At 53.2% G+C, this 16,313-nt stretch overlaps 3 protein-coding genes across 7 annotated transcripts in view; 2 read left to right on the top strand and 1 right to left on the bottom strand.

Annotated features, from left to right (window-relative positions):
- The first annotated feature begins 3,274 nt into the window (after window positions 1–3,274).
- On the top strand, window positions 3,275–6,124 carry Calhm1 (calcium homeostasis modulator 1). Its single transcript, XM_047552114.1, has 2 exons — window positions 3,275–3,826; window positions 5,642–6,124. Exons 1-2 carry the CDS (start codon window positions 3,275–3,277, stop codon window positions 6,122–6,124), a joined length of 1,035 nt encoding a protein of 344 aa, XP_047408070.1.
- Window positions 6,125–8,639: 2,515 nt separating this feature from the next.
- Calhm2 (calcium homeostasis modulator family member 2) lies at window positions 8,640–14,081 on the top strand. The gene is made up of 3 exons (XM_047554570.1): window positions 8,640–8,995; window positions 10,412–11,122; window positions 12,613–14,081. The coding sequence occupies exons 2-3, from the start codon at window positions 10,568–10,570 to the stop codon at window positions 13,027–13,029; spliced, it is 972 nt and encodes a 323-aa protein (XP_047410526.1). The 5' UTR covers window positions 8,640–8,995; window positions 10,412–10,567; the 3' UTR covers window positions 13,030–14,081.
- Window positions 14,082–14,268: 187 nt separating this feature from the next.
- The window catches only part of Pdcd11 (programmed cell death 11), a 42,990-nt gene continuing 40,945 nt past the window's right edge, over window positions 14,269–16,313 (bottom strand). For all 5 annotated transcript variants that reach the window (XM_047554565.1, XM_047554568.1, XM_047554569.1 and 2 more), the window contains 2 exons: window positions 16,041–16,206; window positions 14,269–15,115 (listed from right to left, as the gene is read on the bottom strand). In XM_047554565.1, the coding sequence (XP_047410521.1) occupies window positions 14,944–15,115; window positions 16,041–16,206 (338 nt within the window). In that variant the 3' untranslated portion in view covers window positions 14,269–14,943. The remainder of the gene's footprint in view (window positions 15,116–16,040; window positions 16,207–16,313) is intronic.

The following is a 16,313-nucleotide window of genomic DNA, read 5'->3' as shown; positions in this document are numbered from 1 at the left end:
CCAGCCCTATTTTGTATTTTATTTAAAGACAGACAACTCTCACTGAGTTGCTTAGGGCTTCACTTTTGCTGAGGCTGGCTTTGAACTCGTGATCCTTCTGTCTCAGTCTCCCAAAACATTGGGATTACAGGCGTGTACCACCGAGCCCAGCTTGGGGTCCCTTTTATAAGGGCACTAATCCCCTCCACAAGAACTCCACCCTCATGACCTAATTACCTCCCCCAAATCCCACCACCTAATACCATGATGTTGAGGGTTAGGGTTCAAACTTGCAAATTTTGGGGGGATACAAACATTCAACCCACAGAGTCCCAGGCAGCCTGTGTCCCTTCTGTGCCATGGACAACATGGCTGTCTGGCCTCAGCTGGTGCTCATGAAGCCACACCCTCCCCCTTCCTGCCCCTGCCCCTCCACCCTTCAGAGGCAACCCTGTTCCTAACACTCTTCACTTCCTGGCTTCTACCATGATGACATCAGTTTATGACACAGGGACAAACTCAGGGGATTTGGAGACATCCATCTAGAGCCTGGTGAAAAACAAAACAAAATGATTATCTTATGTAATTATGATAAAAATAAAGTACTAGGAAATATGTTAAATACTGAGTTTCTATAAAACATCTAAGTGAAATCTTCTAAACTTCTCAAAACAAAAACTTGAGGTTGCTTCAGTGAACATATTTTTTAATATCAGATTTTTGTGGGGAGGAGTAACTGGGGATTAAACCCAGGGTCACTTACCCACTGGACCACATCCCCAGCCCTTTTTTATGTTTTATTTTGAGACAGGGTCTCACTAAGTCCTTAGGTTCTCACTAAATTGCTGAGGTTGGTCTCAGACTTGCAATCTCCCGAGTCACTGGGATTACAGGAGTGCACCACCACAGAACCCAGGTCCCTGCACATACTAGGCAAGTACTCTACCACTGAGCTACACCCCCAGCCCTTATGTCAAAAGATTTTAAAATAACATTGCAGTTGGAATTTGCAGGACATGTGGGTAAAGCAGGCACCTGTCAGCCAGCTGGATACCACTAAAAGGGGACATTGCTACAGAGAGCCAGGTCCAACAAAGGTATATAAGAGAGACTCTGGATAGTGCCTAGAACCACCCCTTCTGGTTTCCTGAGCCATCCCAGGCCCACCCCATCCCCACCCACCCCAAGCAGCTGCTCAGACCCTATGCCAGCCATGCCCACCAATAATCCAGTACATGCTGATGGTTACCTCCTTTGCTGGATCTCCTACATCCTGGTCCCCACCAAGAAATGTCCCCAGGTGAGCCCCAGACAAGGGTCCTCTGGAGGCTACCAACCTAAGGGCTCCAATTGTCCCAGGGCCAACCTGAGAGGAGCATCATTTTCCCCACCTGTATCCTATTTGCGACACCAGCATTTCCACCAGGATTAGTAGAACAGGGGTCCTTGATACAGCTAAGAGAGGAAATTCAAAAACCCACTGCCCGGACCTTTCTTCAACCCTGTACTCTCGCCCTGCGAGAGGGCTAGCCTGGGCTCCTATCCCACTTTCCCACCTACAAGCTGGGTAACCTTTAGCTAATAACATAACCTCTCTGAGCCTCAGTCCCCACCTCTGTAAAATGGAGATGACAGTGCCTATCCCACAGGGTTACACTGAGATCAGGATTTAGGATAAGGAGAGAAAAATACTGAATCCTAAAGGAAATACCCATGAGCCGTTGAGATTCAGAAAGCACAATTGTCAATCTTGGCCCATGCCCTTGTAAAATGAGGGAAATACACAAGTGCAGGGAAAACTGGTGCGAGAGTGCAGTTCCACCCCGGATCCACCTCCGGTCCGGCCCCTGACATAGCCCTTCTATAAATATGGAACCCCCCAGCCCAAGGCACTCTTGAGACATCCCATATTCTCCCTTGAATGTTTATCTACCTTCCTAAATAAACCTCTGTCTATGCATTTGTCTGCTTGTGCTGAAATTCTTTCCTGTCATGTCTACCAAGAACGCTGCTGGTCCTGAATTGAGTTCCCCCTCTCCTCTGGGACCTCCTTGGACCGTTCTCCAGAGACTTCTTTACATACCAGAGAGGTATGTAAAGTGCCTGGCATAGACTTCACACTGGGGAGACCCAGGTCAGTACTGTTCTTGTCGACCTTACAGACACAAAGACCACTAATGAGGTTACCTGCATGCCTACAGACACAGACACGAGCCACAGCAAGCTCACACACGGGCACAAACATGGGGATGTGCAGAGCTGTGGGCCCGTGGAGACGCTCTGTCTGGGTTCTGCCTCATCCCCACCCCCACCCCTTGTCCCAGACAGGAGCCATCCAGTTGGAGCCAGATCTGACCTGCCCTTCTGGGAGAGCTGTGGGCATCAAAGGGAGCCTTTCAAGTCCCTCCCCTTTGATGAGTCCGGGAGGAGGCCTGGGTCCTACAGAGGCCCGGGTTCAGTCATGAAGCACCACCCCCACCCCTTAACTTTTTGATCTGAGGAGGTGGAGGCAGGAAAGGATTTGCCATCCAAGACCCACACACACGTGCACACAGAGGCACAGGCAGGTCGTCACGAAGATACCTGCCCGACAGTCTCACACCACAGCTCCCTGCCCAGGAAACCTGTCCTCTGACTTAAAATCCAGGACGTTTTACTCTAAGCCATGTCCACAATTACACCGTCTCCACCACCACCACCACCACCACGGCCATCCTCACAGTGACCACCATCGCCAGCCCACCCCCACCTCACCCCCTCTGCAGACACCCAGCACTGCCGTCCCAGCATTGTGTGAACGGATGGAGGTGTCCCCCGGGATCCTGACACAGTGTGGAGGAAAGACATGCAGAAGGAGGGCGACATGCTTCCCAGGAGCCTGGAGGCCTCTGCAGCACTGTGGACGCCCTCAAATCCACTCTGCCAGAGACACTAGCTTCCCAGCCTGTGCCCTCCACTCCCCGCCCTCTGTCACTCAGAGAGCTGGTCCCCATCAGGTGAGGCTTCCTAGTGCCGGAGGCAGCTGGGGAGAGAGGAGCTAGGGAGGGGTGGGGAAGGGAGGGGCACAACCCTGGCCGTTCCCACAGGATTGGCCAAGCTGCACCCTCTTGGCCAGCACCTGACTAGAAGGTTCCCCAAAGTGACAGTGACCTCAGCCACTGCCCTGAGCTCTGCCGGTCCCAGCTGATAGAACTGAGTCATGAGGTGGGTGCCCGGTGGTCAGGGTGGGCTGCAGGAGCCTTTCTGGAGGCAACAGTGAGGTGGGAAGAGGCCCCAGGGCCCCGTGGGGGACACGATGGACAAGTTCCGGATGATCTTTCAGTTCCTGCAGTCCAACCAGGAGTCCTTCATGAACGGCATCTGTGGCATCATGGCGCTGGCCAGCGCACAGATGTACTCGGCCTTCGACTTCAACTGCCCCTGCCTGCCAGGCTACAACGCGGCCTACAGTGCAGGCATCCTGCTGGCCCCTCCCCTGGTGCTCTTCCTGCTCGGCCTGGTCATGAACAACAACATCTCCATGCTGGCTGAAGAGTGGAAGCGGCCCCCTGGCCGCCGGGCCAAGGACCCCGCAGTGCTGCGCTACATGTTCTGCTCCATGGCCCAGCGAGCCCTCATCGCGCCTGTCGTCTGGGTGGCTGTCACACTGCTCGATGGCAAGTGCTTCCTCTGTGCCTTCTGCACTGCTGTGCCTGTGGCTGCCCTGGGCAATGGCAGCGTGGCACCTGGCTTGCCTGCTCCCGAGCTTGCCCGGCTGCTGGCTCGGGTGCCCTGCCCTGAGATCTACGATGGTGACTGGCTGCTGGCCCGTGAGGTGGCTGTGCGCTACCTGCGCTGCATCTCCCAGGTGAGGGGGCCGGTTCTGCTCACAGACCAGTGTCCCTCTGGGAAGTCCTATCTCCCCGCCTCTCAAAATGGGGTTTCCCTTCAGGCGGTGTGGGAAAAGGGCGCGTTTCCCCAGTAGAGACTGAAAGAAGAGCCAAGGTACTTTCTCTCAGACTGGGGGCCACCTGGAGAAAGTGCTATGGCTCTTTCACCCCAGCAGATTTGTCCTCTGTCCTGAGGTCCCCAAAGAGGACCCAAGAGCTCAGCTGACACCATCTCCTCCATCCTGAGCTCTGAGCTTGGAAGCTGGGGGAATTTGCATCATTTTCTCTTCCAGGCTGGGCCTCAGAGAAGCTGGTGGGTGGCTGGATCATTTGGGTATATTTCCCTGGCAAATGGTATATTTTTTCCTGCTCAGAGAGTGGGAGCTGAGGGTCTGGGTGTCTTGGAAGGGAGTTCGTGGATAAGGGAGATCCACAGTTGGGACGTGACTTCAAGGACCACTCAGCTAGCCCTTTAATGGTGGACCAGGCACTGTCAAGGAGAGGGGCAGGAGCTGGGCCTGCCCTGCAAGGTCTGGAGAAACAGGTACACTCTGCCCTGGCGAGTGCAGACCCCCTGGCTCCCCTCTGCAGCTGGGACCCCTCTCCTATGAGGCCTCCCTCAACACCTAGATGCCCCTGTGAATCTCACACTGTGAGTATCCAAACGGAGCTCTGCCTCCCTCCCAGACCAGTGCCTCCACTACTGTGGGCACTTATCCCACCTCCTGGGCCTCAGGCCTGGGCCAGCTGTTCCTTTACCTGACCTTTAAATTGCCACATCATAAGCTGAAAGGCCCCCAGAGGCCATGGCTGCCTGACTATAGACACATTTCATTTGGCCTTTAGAGATTAAATTCTCTGAAGTCAACTTTAGAATTAATTGGCTTCCTCTAAAAACCAGAAAGTTTTACATAAAAATCACATTTCCAGCTTCATTGGAAACATCTGAAGATCCGGCCCCCTGGGCCCACACTTGCTCATTGAGCAGCATGAGGGGGCCCCTGTGATAGGCATTTGCATTTGCCCCTCACCCCTGGCCCAGCCTGTCCAATGCAGCTGTGTGCAGCTGGGGCTGGGGGGGTGGGGCATCCTGCCCAGTGTCCTCACAGTGAGCAACTGACCGAGCAGAGCTAGAGACAAGGGTCCAGTCTTTCAGCAGAGTGTGAGAGCTTGTCCAGTGTGTCTCCAGGAACCCTGAGGCCTCAGCTCAGAGCCCACGTGGAGAAGAGGCTCCCCTGGTGTGGTGCCAGCAACGAGAGCTAAAGGAGAGGCTGGGAACTCAGAGGAGGAAAGGCCACTGGGGGAGGTAAAGAAGCTTTCCTGAAGGAAGAGGCATGGTCCCCAGGGCCTATTGGAATAGTAATGGCTAAAAGTTAGTGGGGTCTATGTATGTACCATGCACTTTTAAGTCTATTACTTCCTTTAGTCCTCGTGGGAACTATGAGATAGGTGCTATCACTAGCCCCATCTATGGGTGGGCTACAGAGTAGTCAGGTTGCTTCACTCCTGGTCAACTAGTGAGCAGTGCAGACAGGATTCAAAACCAGGCAGACTCACTCCAGGGTCTGGAGTTTTTTCCTGTGCACTGAGTACCCAGCCAACATGGAAGGCGCCTCACACACGTGATCTCATTCCCATGAGGTGGAGCCATGCCCATTTTACAGATGAGGAAACATGGGCCAGGAGGTGAAGTCCCTTGCCAGTTCCTGCTCTCCTCACTGAAGGCCCAGTGAGTGCTTTGGGGTCTGAATAGGCTCAGAGGCAGGAGGCCTGACGCTCCCCTCTCCCCGCAGGCGCTGGGCTGGTCCTTCGTGCTGCTGACTACACTGCTGGCGTTTGTGGTGCGCTCTGTGCGGCCCTGCTTCACGCAGGCTGCTTTCCTCAAGAGCAAGTACTGGTCCCACTACATTGACATCGAGCGTAAGCTCTTTGATGAGACATGCACCGAGCATGCCAAAGCCTTTGCCAAGGTTTGCATCCAGCAGTTCTTCGAGGCCATGAACCACGACCTGGAGCTGAGTCATGCCCATGGGCCACTGGCCACAGCCACCACTCCCTCAGCCTCCCACAGCCCCACTGAGGGTGCTGAGGAGGAGAGGGAAAAGTTGCGTGGCATCACCGACCAAGGTGCCATCAACAGGCTGCTGACCAGCTGGCACAAATGCAAACCTCCACTCCGGCTGGGCCATGAGGAGCCTCTGATGGGCAATGGCTGGGCTGGGGGTGGGCCCCGGCCTCCACGCAAGGAGGTGGCCACCTACTTCAGCAAAGTGTGAGCTGTGGCTGACCAAGGAAACACAGCTCTCAGACCCTCATACGAGACAGAGAAAAGAAGGGTTTAGGTGCTGGGTAGGAGGCACTCACAGGTCCAGGCACTCACCTGCCCTTTTGGGAAAGGAAATGTGGAACTAAAAGGGGACCTCATTCCTCCGGTCGTGACACTGCCCTGGGGCAGGAGGCCCATAGCAGTATTAGTCAGAAGTGTTCAGAACTGGCTTGGGGGGTGGGGAGACAGATGGCTGGCCCCTGACCACCCTCCCAGGTCACATCTAGAGCTGCTTCTTCCATCGTGGCTCGCTACCTCCTCTCAGGCCTCACAGACTCACCTGCCCCAGCACCTTCTCTCATCTATGACTTTTGAGGAGCTCAGGACTCAGGAACCAGGAGAACATCCAGCCCTTTCATGATCTTGGCCAGAATCTCCTGGGTGAGTAGGCCAAGGTGGGCCACAATGATAGGGCCTCAGCTGTTGTGACACACTTGAGTAACAGGTGATAAGACAATATGTTGAGAATTAAGTCCAAGAAGGAGAAGCCAGGCTCTGTGGTCATCATGGAGGTCACTAGACCGTTACTGAGGTGAACTCCTTGTTAACTAGTACCAAGCATGAAACGCCCACCTGCAGGGGGGGGGGCCCTGGAGACCACACTAACACCCACTTCACGCCCAGATCTCAGGGGGAAATCAGATCACCCCCAGATGTCTCCTGTTAGAAACAGAAGGGGATGCCCCCCATTTTCTCAAAGAGGGGCTCTGAAGCACTAAGAGTTCTGCCCTGAGGTGGGATCAGGTGGGAGGGGACCTTCCTAAGTGGAAATAGCTCAGACTGCAGAGTAAGGCAGAACTGGGTCAATGCTGTGCTCTACCACTTACAAACTGTGTTCTGAGCCAGGCGACTTATTTTCTGTGCCTCAGTTTCCTCAATTATACAGTGGGGATAAGGGCCCCTACCTCTTGAGGTGGTTGTGTATGAAAGCACATGGCAGCCAGGCGTGGTGGTGCACACCTGCAATCCCAGCAGCTTGGGAGGCTGGGACAGGAGGATCTCAAGTTCAAAGCCAGCCTCAGCAACTCAGCGAGTACCAAAAAATAAATAAATAAATACATTTTTTAAAATCTTAAACAAAACAAAACTCACTGCAGTCACTTAGGACATAGTGGCTTATGTGTTTGCTACTATCTTTTTTGAGGAGGAAGAAACACGTCCAGATAGGCTTCTTATCTTTCAGACCTAAGTCCCGCCCATCTCAGAATTCACTTTTTCGGGTCATGATTTCCATCCTTCCTCATTTCTCCTCCCTGTTTACACTTCTGAGACCCAGTCTCCTCTCTTCATTTGCAAGGGGGACAGATACCTGCAGACAGAGGTGGGTTGTTGGGACTTGACGGAGGCCCAGGGAAGAGGGGATCAGATGAATACAGACCAGGGGTGTGTTGGTGGGTGGGGCTTCCAGTGGGAACACAAAGCTCAGGGGTACTGAGAGGGACAAACCCGAATGAAAGAGCAAAAGCTTTGAGTCAGCAGACCCGGGTTCAAACACCAGAGCTGTAGCTGTGGCAAGTCACCAAGCCCCTCGGAGCTGCAGTGTGCTCTGCTCAGGGGTTGTTACAAGACCTGCTTCTCAGGACTGTGACGAGGATAAAGGGAAGTAGTTCTTAGGGAGGGATTTGAGGCCACAGGGAGCAAACACATCAACACGGTCCCTTTCCCTTCATTCCTGCACGTGGACAAGCCAGGCAAGGTTTGCTTGTCACTCAGCAGTTCTCCCACAGGGAACCACAGCCTCGCAGAGCTGACAGGGGCCATGTGGCCTGACCTTAGGTCTCCCTCCTTTGGCTCTCCTGCATGACTCTTCAGCCTCAGCTTACACAGTCCTGCAGATGGGGCGCTCATGACCACTTCTGGGGACAGGCTGGGCAGCGTTCTTCAGAAATCTGCCTCCTCCTAATTTCCACTCACCGCCAGGCTCTGCTGTCGGGGCCTCAGAGAATCCCTAGACTCCTGAATTCCATTGTCCACTGTCAAGAGACCTGAAGTGGTTCCAGGATTGAACCAACTATGTTGGTTCCAGGATTGTCCAACTATGGACAGAAGAGCCACATGGGGGTGGTTTCTTCAGTCAGCCGCAGTCAGTTCCAAAGAAGGGCCAGAGTTGGGTGGGGGCCCTGGTATTTCGTATCCTTGGAGAGACCACCCTGTCTGATGGCACCTCTCCCAGGGACCTAACGGGCTCCTTCCAGTAGTTTCTGCCTGGTAGGGTCGGGAGGTAGGGGTGTCAAGTAAGGGGAGTGCTTTTGAAATTGGCACGCAGGGCAGACCCAGGCTGGAGCCCCTGCCTGGCGCCTACCAAGACCCTCCCCAGCTGCCCTACTCCGCCCCGTGTGGAGCACCGGGTGGTGGAGGGCAGCCACCAGAGCGGCGGAGCGGCGCTGGTCCCGGCAGCAGCTGAACAGGCGCCTCCACTTCCTCTCCGCCCGCTCGCACCGCCCTCGCGCCCGCCCTCTCTTGGCGCGGGGATGCTCTTTTTCCATTCGCTGATGCGCGTGTCCCATCCCACTGTTTTCCTTCTCTTTTCTGGAGTTAAATTTGTCTGTAGATGCTTGAGATCTGCCTGTAGACGCCCAGAGTTAACTTGTCTGCAGACGCCAGTCCCAGGCCCTCTGGTCTCAAACTTCTAGCTCCCGCGCAGAAGCAAAGCAGGAGGGAGCCCCGGGCGGCCGGCAGAGACACTTTGGGTGCGGCAGCTGTCCTGCCAGCCGCCTGTCCTGGGGCCCATGCCTGCCTCAAGTCTCCCACGCCTGCACCCCGACTCCGAGAGTCCTGCCCTGAGGAGGCCAAGGCCACCGGTGCTTGCAGCCAGCCCCAGGTAAGGAGGGGCCCCTCCCTGGGTGTGCCAGGTGTAAGAGGAGCAAGGCAGGGCTTCTCTCAGGTGGCCCAGGGACTGTCCCAGGGAGCATGTGTGGTCCCCCCTTCCCCAGCCGTCTTCACTGATGCTGGAAGGAGGTCGCACTCCCACTGCAAGTAGCCTGTCCCAGCCCAGCAGTCTCAGCAGACAGCCTGATTCACCCTCTACTCATCACCCACCCTGTCCAGACTTCTTATGCCCAACTTGGGGAGGATTTACCTATGGACTCTGGGCCCCACAGGGAGCTAATGATTTTTTCCCTCGAAATCAAGAGGGAAGAAGAGAGATGGGCTGCCATTTGTTCACGAATCCCCAGCAATAAGACATAGTCCTTTCCCAGGCAGTTATCCAACTACCGGAGCCCCTGGGCTCTGAGTTAGAGTCAGATTTCTCCTCCTCCTCTTCTTCCTGGAGCCCACATGGTCACATGGCCCTGCCTGGGCCCATCTGGCAGACTTGGCAGAGGCTGGGACAGGCAGCCGGGGAGTGAGGAGCGAGGGCCTCCCCACCTCTGCTTGCTGCGCACCCCTCCGACTCCCTGGCTTCCTCTAGCCTGGGGAGTTTTGTTTTTCAGCCTCCTGATGGGGAGGACTTGGGCCACACCCTGGCTTGTCTCTCAGGGTGCGTGGGTGGAGCTTGAGAAGGGAATTGGGGCCAACCTGCAGAAGCCTGAGGCCAGGACCACTTCCTGGCAGGTTACCAGCCCTGCTGCAGCCCAGACCCAGCAGAGCAGTCTCCGGAAGGGCTGTGGGCCCCATTCAGCCTTGCTTCATCAAGGCTTCCTCCTGCTGGCAAGCAGGCAGTTCCCAGGCCCAGGGCTTAGTGGAACAGGGCTGCTTAGGGCAGGGGTCACAAGCAAGGTCAGCAGGAGCTAGAAAGTAGAGGACTAACAGCCCAGTCAGGACAACCACTACAGATTTGATACCCTCTAAATGTCCAGGGTCACTCAGTCTGGGACATTCACACTACCTACAATCCCAGAGGAAAAGCATTCCATATCCGCTAACATCACAGGGCCATTCCTAACCCCTCTCCTGGAGGTGGTGGTGGTGGCAGAAATACAAGTATTTGAGCCAGACAGACCTTGACTCTCAGCTGTCACTTACCCGTGACCCTGCCAGTGGCTCACCCTCGAGAAGCCTCACCTTCTCTGTGTACAAGGAGACAGAAGAGCTCGATAAGGAATTATGGGGATGGACACAGAGGGATGGAGAGCACCTGACATATGGCAAGGTCTCAGCACAAAGGCCACCATCATTTCCACAGGCCCTGGTTCCTTCCTTTCTCACTAGCCTGGCCACAGCAGCATCCTCGTCCACCCCCACACACCTGCCATGTTCACAGGCAAATGTTTATCAGTCATCTCCTGTTCTGCAGGAAGCACACCGGCCACTGCAGCCAATAAAATGGTACAACCATGCCCTGCCTCTGGGTGTCCTCGAGCCTGCACACCTTCCTAATCCCACCTGGAACCATCAGTCGGATCCCCTTCTGCCTCCTCTGCTCCACTCTATCTCCAGCCAACCCGTCACCATGGCAGCCCTGATTGCAGAGAACTTTCGCTTCCTGTCACTCTTCTTTAAGAGCAAGGATGTGATGATTTTCAATGGACTGGTAGCACTGGGCACAGTGGGCAGCCAGGAGCTGTTCTCCGTGGTGGCCTTCCACTGCCCCTGCTCACCAGCCCGGAACTACTTGTATGGGCTGACAGCCATCGGAGTGCCTGCTTTGGCACTGTTCCTCATCGGTGTCATCCTCAACAACCACACTTGGAACTTAGTTGCTGAGTGCCAGTATCGGAGGACCAAGAACTGTTCAGCTGCCCCCAACTTCCTCCTTCTAAGTTCCATCCTTGGCCGTGCAGCTGTGGCCCCCATCACCTGGTCTGTCATCTCCCTACTGCGAGGGGAGGCCTATGTCTGTGCTCTCAGCGAATTTGTGGATCCCTCCTCACTCACAGCTGGGGAAGAGGGCTTCCCACTAGCCCATGCCACCGAGATCCTGGCCAGGTTCCCTTGTGGGGAGGGCCCTGCAAACCTGTCAGGCTTCCGGGAAGAGGTCAGCCGCAGGCTCAAGTATGAGTCCCAGGTAAGGAGCTGTGCCACAGGCAGCTCTTCCTTCCCCCCTACATGGTGGTTGGTGGGGAGGTGCTGGATGAGGAGTCAGTCCTCAGAAACTAAGACTTCCAAGAAAGCACTAGATTACTAGTATTAGGCATAAGAGCTGGTTAACCTGTGTGTAGTGTTTGGTGGGACAAGAGTCAAGTTCAGTTTCAACTTAAGATTTGGTTTTGTTTTTAGTGCTGGGGATTGAAGCCAGGGCCTCACCCATGCTAAATACGCTCTACCACTGAGCTCTACCCCAGCCCTAAGAGAGAGTTTTAAACAATGAAGGAACATTCTCCTGTCTCAGACTGAGCTTTGATCCCAGTCACATACAGGCCTTTTATCTTAGCCAGAGTGTGTATGGGCCTGTAAGTCATCTCAGCAGCATTTGCTGTGGGCTATGAACTGAGAGTGAAGTGTGGCTGGTTGAGATAATCGCATTCCTGTCCCAGAAAGCTGATGCTCAGCACTCAGATCAGACTCACGTGTTGCTGATGTAAGGGGTCTCCTGGAACAGGACAGGGCATTGAGTCAGGAAGAGGCAGTTGCTGCCTGATCCCAGCCACAGCTTTTGCTGCATTTCGGAGAAGGTTGGTCAGGAGAGTGGGGACAAGAGAATGGGCAAAAACAACAAATCTGAGCTGAAATTATTAACTTGGAGAAGCAGAGGTCAGGGTGACAGGAAGGAGTACTAGATTCTTGAAGGAGTCTGCTCTCAGAAATGTAAGAAACCTAAGTAGACAGAGCTGGGGATAATAGCTCAGTTGGTAGAGTGCTTGCCTCGCATGCACAAGGCCCTGGGTTCACTCCCCAGCACCACCACAAAAAAAAGAAAAGAAACCTAAGTAAACAAACACAGACTATCAACAAGGAAAAAAAAAATGATGCTGATCAAATACCCACAGATCTCTGTACAGTTGGTCTTGACAGTCCTTGCCAACATAAGTTTTGACAGCTTTACATTCAAACATTCATGATCAGCACATGGGTGATCTCAAACCAAGGCATTTAGTGATCCAAGATGAACCGGGCCATGAAGGACTCAGAAAGGCAAGATTATTCCCATAGGGGCCTTTGAAAATTTCCTGGAGATGACATCTGACTAAACCTGGCAGTTAGAGTTGGTTAGGTGTGTGTGTGTGTGTGTGTGTGTGTGTGTGTGTGCGCCTGTGCTGGGGTTCAAACCCAGGGCCTCACACATCTACCACTGAGCTACACCCCCAGCCCATGAACTTTGATTAGGCAAAATGATGGAGACACACCTTAGGGCTTGAAGAGGTAGCAGAAAATACAAGAGGCACAGCTTACGAATGGGGAAGGTGCACAAGTTAAAGTAAGGGAAAGAAGAGGAAGAACAGGCCTGTTTCCTGCCTCCCCGCAGAAGCAGAATCTGTTCCTTCCACTACTCTTGGGGTGGGCAGGGACCCAGGTCAGCTCCCTACCCTTCCTGAATCCTGCCCATTCTTTGGCCAGCTCTTTGGGTGGCTGCTCATCGGTGTGGTGGCCATTCTGGTGTTCCTGACCAAGTGCCTCAAGCATTACTGCTCACCACTCAGCTACCGCCAGGAGGCCTACTGGGCACAGTACCGCACCAACGAAGACCAGCTGTTCCAGCGCACGGCAGAGGTGCACTCCCGGGTGCTCGCAGCCAACAATGTGCGGCGTTTCTTTGGCTTTGTGGCACTCAACAAGGATGATGAGGAGCTGGTCGCCAAATTCCCAGTGGAAGGCACACAGCCACGGCCACAGTGGAACGCCATCACTGGTGTCTATCTGTACCGTGAGAACCAGGGACTCCCGCTCTATAGTCGCCTGCACAAGTGGGCCCAGGGTCTAGCTGGCAATGGCACGGCCCCTGACAACGTGGAGATGGCCTTGCTAGCCTCCTAAGAGCCTGCCTGCCTCACTCTTTGCAAATGGTACCACTTGGTTCCAAACTGAACTCTACTGCCCCACTACGCACTCAAATCAGTACCAGAAGGGAGTTTTTTTTTTTAAAAACCACAGCTTCTTGACCAAACAGGTCAGGGAAGAGGACACATATCCAGTGGACACTGTGGTCAGCTCTGAAAGGAGGGCTCTTAGGTCTGAAGCCTCTCTCCTGTTGCCATTAGCCTACTGGTTTGTGGCTTTGTGGAAAAAAAGTCTTTTCCAGACTTGGTTCCTAATTAATGATGACACAGGTTTTCTTTTGGCAGGTGGGACTCTGAGCTGAGAAGCCTCAGCCACAAGAGCCAGGTGACTGAAACTCCCTGCAGGCTCCTTGTATAATACATTATACAGTTAATTTGTGCCTAACTGCAAAGGGACATTTGGGCTCAGTGGTGCCCAGCTGGGATGCTATCCTCTGTTGTATGCCTCTGGCATGATTTTATATATTTAAATTTTTAATAAATCTTTCTTACTATAAAGGACTAACTCAGTATCTGTGTGATCAAATGGGTATGGTCACACACACAGGCCCAAATCCCATGCTCTGTGGGAGTGAAGGGGACAGAACTAAAAGGAAGCACAGGAGGGGAAGCAGTTTGGAAGGACCAGGTGGCCAAGCAGGGATAGTGCTGGGACTGAATTTTCGGTAACTGAATTCAGTTTTCTGATTTGATCTGAGTCAGACAGGGTATGGCCTTTCTCAGAGGGAAGCTCAGTTGGAAATTTCCAAGAGTCAGAAGATCCTGTCCTTGACAGGACAGATGTAGCCCTGAAACTCAGTGGTAATGTCCAAGAACCAGCCCTCCCTAACGTCTCCCTCCCAGTCTCACCCTGGTTACCTCCACCACCTGTAAAACCTTTTGATGCTCTCCTTCATCCCTGTCCTGCTTCCTGGCATACAACTCCGTCATTTCCCAGGGAAAAAGCTCTCAAGACATTCAAGGCTCTGTCAGAGAAAACTTTTAATTCCCTCAAGAGAGGGAGGGAGGGAAGGAAGGAAAAGAAAAGAAAAGAAAAGAAAAGAAAAGAAAAGAAAAGAAAAGAAAAGAAAAGAAAAGAAAAGAAAAAGAAAAGAAAAAAGAAAAGAGGTTTCAACAACTAGTAAGGACTGTTAGTCTCCCAGAACTCTGGGAGGGACCAGCTTGGGAGAGGTGGGGTCACCTGGCCACAGTGGGCCTAGGGCTGTTACCAGGGCCTAGGGCTGTTACCAGGCTTTCCTCAGCAGCCTAGGTTCTTTGATTTTTCCCTCCTAGGATCTGTTTTTGTCCTCCTGTCCCAGTTTCACAGCTTCCATTAAAGGGCAGGAGGTACTAGCTGGCCTGAGGCAATGCCCAAACTCCAAGGCTACAGGAGAGGCCTCCTTCCTAGAACCTACTGACCCCTCTGGCTGGACTGAGAGGCTGCCAGGAACAAAGCAGGATCTGACCATGAGACCCAAAGGAGTTGGGCTTTCTACTGTTGGTCCCCAAGGAGCTCTCCTAAAGGATGGACGCTTGGTTTCTCTGGGAGCCCCAAAACCTGCTGCCTCTAATCACTGAGCAGTCTCAAAAAAGATGACATAAATCAATCATAAAACAGAACAAGAAAAGAGAAATTAAACCTCAAAGGCCAGAGACTGTGGTTCAGTGGTGCCTGCCTAGCATGTGCAATGCCTTGAGTTTGATCCCTAGCACTGCAAAAAATAATAATAAATACACATTTTTAAAAAGGGAGGGGGACCTCCAATTCTTTTTTCATCCAGGATTACCCCAAGGATGCTGCAGAAAAAGCTGCACTTAAATAGAATCCTCAGGCAACATTTGCAAGTGCCCAGGTGCCTAAGGTGGGGCTGGGCTGGCCCACTGCTGAGTGTCCAGTGGAGTCAGACAGCCACTAATCGTCCAGCACTGAACTCTTGGCCTCCACATATTCCAGGGCCTTCGCCTTGACTGCCTGGACATCCTTCTCAGTGCCATGTTGCTTTTCGTAGTCCAGATAGCGCTTGAAAAAGAACTTCATTCTCTTGGGGGCCAGGCTCAGATGAATGACCCGCTCAAAGATGTCCCTGTAAGGAAGAATGGAAGCAAATGCGTCATATGACTCCTAGCTGGTGGTCACCCACCTGCTCAGGCTGCAGGCCCTATGTCATCCAGCACTCCCACTTTCAACTTAGCATTAAGAACTCCTGTGATAACCTGAGGTGACACCACACCCTCATTTTCCAAATGAACAAGTACTCAGAGATGCTACAGGACTTACTTGCTTCAAGTCACACAATCAGAGAGAATAAGGCTACTGGAATAGGGACCACAATGAAACATAGATCCATGAGGGAACCAATGCTTAAAACTCATGAAGGACCTGAATGAGGCACTTGTTCTTTCTAGACCTTGGTGTACCTACCTCTTAGCCTCCCTACCTTGTAGGGATGCTGGGGTACAAAAGTGAGATCCCACTTGTGAAAGTTCTGCCCAGTGAGTCAGGCACAGTGTTAACTGTGATGGAAACCCAAGTTTCCTGACTCTTAAGCCAGGGACCAGGCCACTTCCTGCCAAAGGCTACAGACACATATGAGAGGCTGGCCTTGGAGGCTATAAAACTGAATGCCACTGGGCTTGCAGAGTGGCAAGCAGAAAAGTGAGTGAGTCATATACTCCTTGAACCCTAGGGGAGGTGCATGGTGGAAGCCATGCGTTTCCAGGGCAGTGCACCACTCTATAAATACCACGTGGCCTGAGACTGGTGCCATCCCCCCACCATCCCCACCCAGGAAGAATACCCAGGCTACGACAGGCCACAGGAGTCTGATACCAATGGGTCTCTTCTAGAAGGACAAAGCCCTGGAAAATACACAGCAGAGTCATGTCAAAGCTATTTTTCTATATTGTAAGAGAACTGGAAGCTGCTATGGGGCCAAAAACTCATCAGCGTGGCCAACACCCCATTTCCATCCCCACCCAGATCAATCCCAGTGTGTCGTCCCCTCTCACCGGACTTCCTTTTGGCTGCCATGCTTGATGGTCATGTCAATGTAGACTGACCAGACATCTGTGCGTTTTGGGTAGGTGCTCAGTGTGTTTTCAAACATGGCTTTGGCTCGCTCTGCATCCCCTAACTGGAACTCCAGCTGGGCAAACTTGGCAATCACATCCACATCTGTGGAGAGAGGAGAGCTCAGACATGTGGTAAGCTGACAGACCCCTCCACTGAACACTGAATGTGCTGCAGGGACAGAGTGAGCCTAATTCCACTCTTGGGTCAAC

Source organism: Sciurus carolinensis, chromosome 5 (assembly GCF_902686445.1).
Source record: "Sciurus carolinensis chromosome 5, mSciCar1.2, whole genome shotgun sequence".
Lineage (NCBI taxonomy): Eukaryota > Metazoa > Chordata > Mammalia > Rodentia > Sciuridae > Sciurus > Sciurus carolinensis.
This window is presented reverse-complemented; position numbering and strand designations above follow the sequence as displayed.